This window comes from Erpetoichthys calabaricus, chromosome 5 (genome assembly GCF_900747795.2).
Source record: "Erpetoichthys calabaricus chromosome 5, fErpCal1.3, whole genome shotgun sequence".
NCBI classification, from domain to species: domain Eukaryota; kingdom Metazoa; phylum Chordata; class Cladistia; order Polypteriformes; family Polypteridae; genus Erpetoichthys; species Erpetoichthys calabaricus.
This window is the reverse complement of record NC_041398.2, coordinates 84,675,370-84,683,699: the sequence shown is the minus strand read 5'-3', so window position 1 is coordinate 84,683,699 and position 8,330 is coordinate 84,675,370. Positions and strand designations below refer to the sequence as shown.

General features: G+C 32.9%; 2 protein-coding genes across 2 annotated transcripts; both read right to left on the bottom strand.

Annotated features, from left to right (window-relative positions):
- Positions 1-456: 456 nt before the first annotated feature.
- hmx4 (H6 family homeobox 4) lies at positions 457-2,526 on the bottom strand. Its single transcript, XM_028802987.2, has 2 exons — positions 1,952-2,526; positions 457-1,294 (listed from the first exon to the last, which is right to left on the bottom strand). Exons 1-2 carry the CDS (start codon positions 2,157-2,159, stop codon positions 741-743), a joined length of 762 nt encoding a protein of 253 aa, XP_028658820.1. The 5' UTR covers positions 2,160-2,526; the 3' UTR covers positions 457-740.
- A 1,336-nt stretch (positions 2,527-3,862) lies between these two features.
- Positions 3,863-5,887, bottom strand: hmx1 (H6 family homeobox 1). Its single transcript, XM_028802986.2, has 2 exons — positions 5,242-5,887; positions 3,863-4,879 (listed from the first exon to the last, which is right to left on the bottom strand). The coding sequence occupies exons 1-2, from the start codon at positions 5,540-5,542 to the stop codon at positions 4,296-4,298; spliced, it is 885 nt and encodes a 294-aa protein (XP_028658819.1). The 5' UTR covers positions 5,543-5,887; the 3' UTR covers positions 3,863-4,295.
- Positions 5,888-8,330: the final 2,443 nt, after the last annotated feature.

The window sequence follows — 8,330 nt, the reverse complement described above, 5'->3', positions numbered from 1 at the left end:
TTAAATACACAAGAGAACAGCATGCTTCAGAAAAAGGTTTATACATTCATTTTTTTAAAATATATATCAAATTTGAATATCTGAGTCGCACTGTTTTAAAAATGGAATTACTATATAACATGCATGCAGACTCTTCTACTGATGTTATCTTTGGCTGTTTTCTGCACTACAAAAATGAATATCAATAACTGAAATAAAAAAAACTAAAAACAACACTTGTTAATGAAATACTGAAACCAGAAATAAGTATATTTTAAATATAATGAACATAAATCTTTGCTTTTATCTGGCATATATAATTTTATCATGTTAACATAGGCTGCTGACAGAATACAGGTCGGTAAGTGAATACATCTGAAGCAAACAAATGCATATATATATATATATTATATATATATATATATATATATATATATATAATATATATATATATATATATATAATATATATGATTGGAGACTGCATAAAATGCAAAGGCGTTTTAGATAATGGCATGAATGCAAATTATATAGGCCTAAGCCCTTCTCCTGTAAGTAATTTTTCATGCATACTTGAGATAAGAGAAAGATGTAACTTGAAAATAAAATGATCCCTTCTTGTAACACAATTCAAATTAAGATGTGTGCAATATAAAAAAAAAACAAAAAACAAAAAAACTGAATAACCCATATCTTAATTATATGCTCATAGATGTGTATTGTGGTATCTTCTTATATACTGTATAGTAAATAGTTTTAAAGTTATACATCTCCATCAAAAAGATTAAAGTATTTGCTGGCACTTGAAAAGCAAAGATAAGGCGTACTGCTCCCAGGATAAACAATAGGGAAAGGCATTGGAAGTAAACATCTACCCAAAATATTGCTTTCTTTATAAACAGCTGGCAGATGTAAAGTTTTTCCAGCATCAGAAAAATGATCAGCAGTGTTGGGGCATTCAAGTTCATTGGACAACTGCCGCTTCAGCTTATTCCTCCGGTTCTGAAACCAAATTTTGACCTGAGTTTCTGTTAGTTGTAAAGAGTTTGCCAAGCAGGCCCTTTCTGCACTACTCAGGTACCGCTTCATATCAAAGGTTGATTCCAGCTGGAAAATCTGTCTTTTTGAAAAAATAGTACGAGTTTTCTTCTTCGCTATTAATTTATTCTTCTTGTTTGCTTTATGCTGAGAAGCACCATCTTCACTGCTTTCTGTACTTTCACACCTTGAATTGCTTTCAGTTCTTTTTAGGATCTCTTCTCTGTTTCCTGAGAGGCTGTGTGTTGAAGCACTGTAATACTCAGTGCTAATTTGTTCTGCATGAATAGATAGTAATTTTACAAAAAATTAAATTTATTGACTTTAAATTCACATAAACAAAAGTAATAATGCAGCAGATTTGAAATGTATGTTTTATTGTTGACTTAAATTTGAGAACAATGCTTAATATATTTTTACTTCAGAAATTACTTAATATAAAATATGTATAATTCCAATGACATCATGAAAAGAAAGAAGACTGCAATTAGTTGTAATAATACAAAGTGCATGCTGGAAAAGCATTTTGAATAGTTTTCCTAAAAACAATATTCTTAACTCAAAACTTTTCTGCATTGTGTTAATTACTTTCATTCCACCATTAACACTGAAAACATGCACATATTTATTTATAATTTCAGACTGACAGTGTACTAGTAGAAGCACAGTGTATACTGACATGACAGTATCACTCAATATGTAAGTAATAAATATACACATTATATATTTAATTATTTGATAATTAATATCATTGGAAAAATTTAGCTACTAAAATAAATGATCAAAAAATATAATAATGTGAAGATGATGACAATCGTATTTAATTCTTCAGATTTTTCTAAATATAAATATACAATGAACGCAGTCAAATAAATTATTTTTAAAGAAATAATAATAATAATAATAATAATAATAATAATAATAATAATAATTACCAGTGGGTGATATTCTGTAGCCAGGATCATGTCTACCGTTCATTACCTGATCCTCTGGCCGTCCATGAAAATCACTTTTGGTATTTGCGGCTGTGTGTCGCTTGGCATGGGAAATTTCAAATTCTTTATTATTTTGCTTCAGATTTAAAATGTTATCTATAGTAAATTTCAAAGACGCAGGTCGACATTGCACGTCTTCTTTGCTCATATTCCCAGAAGTTCACGGTTATCCTTGTGTTTAGAATCACCACTCAGCTTCCCGAAGACTGCTGCTCCCTGACGCTCCGAGCACCATTTCTCCTAGATTAGTTCTGCATCTGCGGATGGTTGGCAGTTATTCACTGAACCGGAACAGCGAGCTTTTACCGCTATTGATTGGTCAAGTAGTAAACAGAGTGTTGCAGCCAATAATTAAAGAGGGTTAGAGTTGAGAGAGCAGCACTTTTGTATGGCTGGTAGCAGCTCACCCCCATCACCTCCCTCCGCCCCAATTTTTTGACCCCTAAGGAGTTGAGCATTTGATTTATTAAAGCAACAGAATGTAGATAAATTATCGCCACATACGAACTGAGACAAATAGATTATATAAACAAGCAATTCGTATTTGGAGATGATATTTTTTAGAACTACTTATTCAATTGTGTGTATGTATATATATATATATATATATATATATATATATATATATATATATATATATATATATATATATATACAGTATATATATATATATATATAGAGAGAGAGAGAGAGAGAGACAGAGAGAGAGAGAGAGAGAGAGAGAGAGATAGATAGATAGATAGATAGATAGATACTGGAAGTATTTATTTGTTTTGCAAAGTATAGAAGACCAAAAAATAAGTAAGAAGAAATATTCTTTATGGAGAGAAAGGTTTAGTTCATATATTTTTACACCTCAAAAAGTTTATTTCATTTATGTCGTAAAAGTAATAATTATAGAGAAGTGTTATACAATGTACGTCTGTAGATATTTTTGCAGAATGTGCAATGTTACAGATATGTGAAATTAAGGTAGCTATTATTTCAACACGTCTCATTATAACAAACTTTATCTTGTGAATCTATGAAAAAATCTAAATATATTTTGTACTAATACCTATGATATTATAGTTACAAGCCTAATTTTCTACATATCACTATACAGTTATATAAAGTAAATGCAAGTTCTAGTCCAGAGTGTGTGCGTCCGTGTGTGTATTGTATATGTATTGTATATATAAAGTTATATACCCGAGTCTAGTATAAAGTAATAATTAAAAGATAAATGTGCCTATTTTATTAGGTACATGTGAGCAAAATGAATCAGTCACCTTCTTATTAGCGTTCTTCTATTTATCAGTAGTCATAAGTGAAGTTTAATATATAAATGATAATTATTGTTAAAATGGATGATTGCGTCTTGTCTTTTGGCATTTGACAATACATGTGTGCAGACATTCTGATGTTGTTGATGTTGTTCTGATATAATACAATTCACAAGACGCTTGACAGATACAGTAACTAGTATGTGATTTATTGCGCTGCTTTACAAATGAAACATTAAACATTTCAAGAAGTTGCTTAGGCATCGTTAATTTTTCCATTTTCCTTTGAGAACAACTGGAACGTGATTTCAGCCAGCACAGGTTAGACCAGTTCACCTGAATTTATGACATTATGATTGTAAGAGGAAATTCACTACAGAAAAAGATATCTACAAAAATATAAATACAGTATGTTCAGACTGACAATGCTGTTTATATTAGCACATATATTGTCTGTGTGTACTGAAGCCTTTTGAAAAGTGAAAAAGCGTTGCATACTAATCGGTTTCTTTAAGCAAACACATGACATTCATTAATTCTTTAATACATTCATCCATGTCAGAGGAGGTAGACACAACGCACAAGGTATATTTTATTCTTTTTATTTTGTTGCATTCCTTTCACTTTTGATAATGAAAATGTGTCAAATTAAGATACTGATCTGTAAAAAAGGTACTTTCCATAAGTAACATTTCACTTCAAATGCAGTTTTTCATCACATGCTCTCTAAAATATATCTATTATTATAGTGAGGTTCTATAGTATAGACTAAAACATAATGAAATGCAATGCGATTATGCACAAAGTAAAACATATTTACATAAAGAATAGTAAAAGAATATTAGGATTATCGTATAAGATAATGGTGTCCCAAAGTACTTTGTCTTATTTCCAACGTTAACTTTTCTTAACTGTCTATTTAAGTATCTTGCAATAGGTATATTGCTTTTGGAATCACGTGAAACCACAATTTTAGAAGTAAGACCCCATAAAATCATCATATTCATTTAACTATGCGTTTAAATGAGCCCTTGGATGTGAGATCTTATTAAAGAAGCTGAAGGGTGGAATGAAACGGGGTAAGATGTAGAACTCTGAAAATTAACTAATGGTGGTGTAACCTGAGGCAAACTGAAGCTCAGTGCGATCGGGGCAGAAATCTCACGGTACAAAATGGGAACTCGGACAATCCTCTGTGGAGACTGGCAGAGATTTGCCGACTCCAAGTCCGCTGCTAACTGCCTTTTCCACTTGTTTCGCCTGTTTTGAAACCAGATTTTGACCTGTGTTTCGGTAAGATGTAGCGATGCAGCAAGCTCTGCTCTTTCTGAGCTGCTGAGGTATCTCTTTACGTCAAACGTTGATTCCAGCTGGAAAACTTGACTCCTGCTGAAAACTGTCCGGGTCTTTTTCTTACGAGCAGATTTTGCCTCAGTGTTGTCCTGGTCCGCCTTTTCAACATAATCAGGATCTGTATCGTCTTCAACGCTGCTTAACGATTTTCCATCTCCTTCTTCCGGGTTTTCCACCGATTCAGAAATCACAGGCGAGTCTCGGTCGCTGGCTGGCAGCTCTTCAAAATCACAGTCACCGTCATTTGCACCTGCGTTTATTATTTTTATTAGAAAAGAGCTTTAACAACTTTAAAACTATAAAGAGTATACATAATATCTAATACAGACTAATTAATATTGTTACCTTTATGTAAAGAATGCACGAAATCATTTCTTTCTGTGCTGGCAATGGAATGTAAATAGTTTTAAGAGGTTGCCGAATTTAGTATCTGATAAATTCACTTCACTTGTGTATGCAAGCAAAGGAGGGATTTACTTACCGATTTCTAATGACTCTGGCTGACAACTGGAAAGTGGTTTCCTAGCGATAAGTTGTTTCCAATAACGCTGATCTACATAATTTGTCAAATAAATGCAATATGCTTTCATATGTAACAAAAATGAGACTTACTTTCTCTCCTAGTGTACAGTTTAGGTCTAATCGTTGACTCTCTGTACCACTCCAGATTGTTCTGTCCAAGCGAGTGGCCGTGTGTGCTAAATCCATCGTTAGAAAGCATACAGCAGATTTGATTACAATGGTTGATGACAACTCCACCGAAAAATTGCTTCTTTTTGCGACTGCCTTCTGGTGGATCCCAGTTACTTTCCTTTTTATTTTCGTTTCTGTTTGATCTCAATAGGTTTTCAATAAGAAATGAGGAAAATCTGGCGGACGACAAGTTTGGGCTCTCGATCTGCTTTTCTGGCATATTGTTAGGCTTTGAGTTGAAAGAGAAAGCAGCTACGCGTTTCCTTCAATTTTATTCCCTTGTTATTATTTTAACTTTCAATAACCGCTTGGTTTCTTTCTCCGATCAGGACTTTTGTGTACTACAAAACTCATTTACTAACGACGAAAGACCTGCTTGCACAGCGGTCGTAAACCTCGGACACAAAAATGAAGCATAGCCATGACAATAAAATGCCAGTTAAATGCTTATCGGGCAAAGTGTATTCTGCGATTCAACGAGCACAAAAAGCAAGTGGGATTACTCAAGAAAATAAGGGAAATGCTTGCAATGAGTTCACTACTCTGTTTGATGGTGTGCCTGGGGGTCTGGAGAAGCCCTGTCACTCAGACGCTTTATTTAGGTCAATTAGGGAGCAAATCAAAACAGAGATAGGGGTATCTGAGTCTCATATTCCATGTTAAGTAAGAGGACTGGCCTTGATAAAACATGATATAGTACCTCCTATTGGCTGTCTGAATTTTTGCATCCTGTCTGATAAAAAGAGCAGCTACAGAATTGTCTCCAAGCCTTTCCAGTTTGTTTCATGTTGCAAAAATATTTCTTGAAAATACACAGATTTTGTACCATCATTCACATCAAGTTTTTATTTATTTATTTGGTCGTGCTTATTTTAACGAGTGAAAAATAACCACGTTTAATATCTAAGCAGCTCATTAAACTGGCGCACCCGTTTCATTTACATCTTTTTACATTCGAGTAAAATGAACTGTAAATATAGGCTGATATTGATTGGTTTTGCATTTTGCGTTAAACAATTAATTACACGAAAAATACAAAATTTCAAAGAGCAAACTTTTTTTTTTACTATTGATGTATTCGGTATTGTGTTTTATGGTGGCGACAGCTTAAAAAAAAACAGCTGACAATAACTGATCGGCTAAAACAGCTCGACAACAGAGGTCGATTATTTGGACTGTCTCCGGTAGAGGGTAAAGTATTGTGCTCCCTCCCAAAACCGCTCTTGTGTGAAGATAGTGTTGAATGAAGCATGACGACTTAGTCCAGCACCTCCATTCTTTGCAAAGATTAACCACATTCACTGTACGACGGGATTGATGTCTATTCTACCATTTCACAAATTGCTTTTGACGTTATTCTTTTCATTTCACTCATACACTACACCTCTTGACCAAGTGTTTATTTATTTTAAAGAAAATGAATAATTTACTTTAACCGCATACAGTCTTAAGCATGTGCTTCTAAAGTATATTGATTTTAAAGTGCTTTTATTTACACATATATACATGTTTTTTTTTTCTTTTACAGCAACACTTACAGCATCGACTAACTTTTGAGTCTGGGAGCTACTTCTTAAGGTAAGTACATGCTACGTACATGACTGCGTTAAGACTATAATAGGTGAAGTAAGAGTACAATACATAACATCACAAAACGTGACGCGCATTAGTTAATACGCAGTAAATCTTTATAATGTTCGTTAAAGGATGTACCTTACACAGAGGAAAAAGTATAGGCACAATCAATGGACAAAGTTGAATAACTTCCAAACAAGTGCAATATACAATTTTTACTAATTTGTCAAGGAGTCATGTAGTACTAGGGTGTTGTACCGTGTTAGCCATTATGAATGTAGAGAAAAGCCAAGCAAAATGACACCTTTTATTGGCTAACTAGAAAGATTACAATATGCAAGCTTTCGAGGCAACTCAGGCCCCTTCTTCAGGCAAGATGTAATCAAGGAGTCATGTGAGTGTGGAATATCTGAAAGACGTTTATCATATTTCAGACTTTTTGAAAACTATTTCATGAGTTACGCATTATCTATCTATCTATCTATCTATCTATCTATCTATCTATCTATCTATCTATCTATCTATCTAAACTGTGACACAGCATTAGAGGCACTGAAAATAAATTCAGCAAAACATTTGTGGATAATTAATTTATTAATTAGCAGAACGGTCAATGTAAAATGTACTTAAATTAACAATTTTAGGTTTCGAGTGGCTTTACTGTCATTAGGTTCTGCTATATTTGGACGTATTTTCTTTAAAGTCAGTTTTTATGGACTTTGAAAGCAGCTTATCATTTGAAATATAACTTTGCTAGATTTAAGTACTTTATGAATACGGACAAGTATACTATTGAAAATCATACAGGACAAAATTTGCAAGTTTTTTTTCTTTTGTTGTCTTTGTTTTGGCGCTTTTATCTTTAGTCAATGTGGAAAAGTAGCGGTGATCCAGAAGTTTAATGTGACGCTATTACTAGTGATTGGGCTCTAATGCTATCTTTGTTAGTTGACAAATATGTGACTGGCAAAGTTGGAGCTATCCCTCTAAATTGTTTTAATTGGACAGGTAAGATGAGAATGCAATTAATTAAACACCAGTTAGTTGCTAGTTTATTGTTTAGTCTAAAACCGGGTGTGCAATATTCTTGTTATTTCTTTTTTGTTTTTACTTGCAAAGTAATAAAATATATAATATGTACTAAAAAGGTAAAGTATGCAATGCATCAAAGGCTGTTAGACATTTTAAGTAAATATATCAATGTCTTGATATCTTCAAATTACCACCCACCCCCCAAAAGAAAAAGAAAGAGAAAACATTTTTAATTTATATTAAACAACTGAATTAGCAAGTTTATTTATTTATTTAAATTTGTGTACAAATCCCTGAGCATGGAAAAAAACGGTTAAGGTTTTACTTTAGCTAAATTAAAAAATTTGACATATTATTGAAAAGTAAGTGGTTCTTAAAGTTATTTTGAGAATAATTAACAT

Coding starts and splice junctions, on each gene's coding strand:
- hmx1 (XM_028802986.2), bottom strand. CDS start 5,542: ATGCCAGAAAAGCAGATCGAGAGCCCAAACTTGTCGTCCGCCAGATTT. Junction 4,880..5,241: donor ACTGTACACTAGGAGAGAAA/GTAAGTCTCATT, acceptor TAATAAACGCAG/GTGCAAATGACGGTGACTGT.
- hmx4 (XM_028802987.2), bottom strand. CDS start 2,159: ATGAGCAAAGAAGACGTGCAATGTCGACCTGCGTCTTTGAAATTTACT. Junction 1,295..1,951: donor CTACAGAATATCACCCACTG/GTAATTATTATT, acceptor CTATTCATGCAG/AACAAATTAGCACTGAGTAT.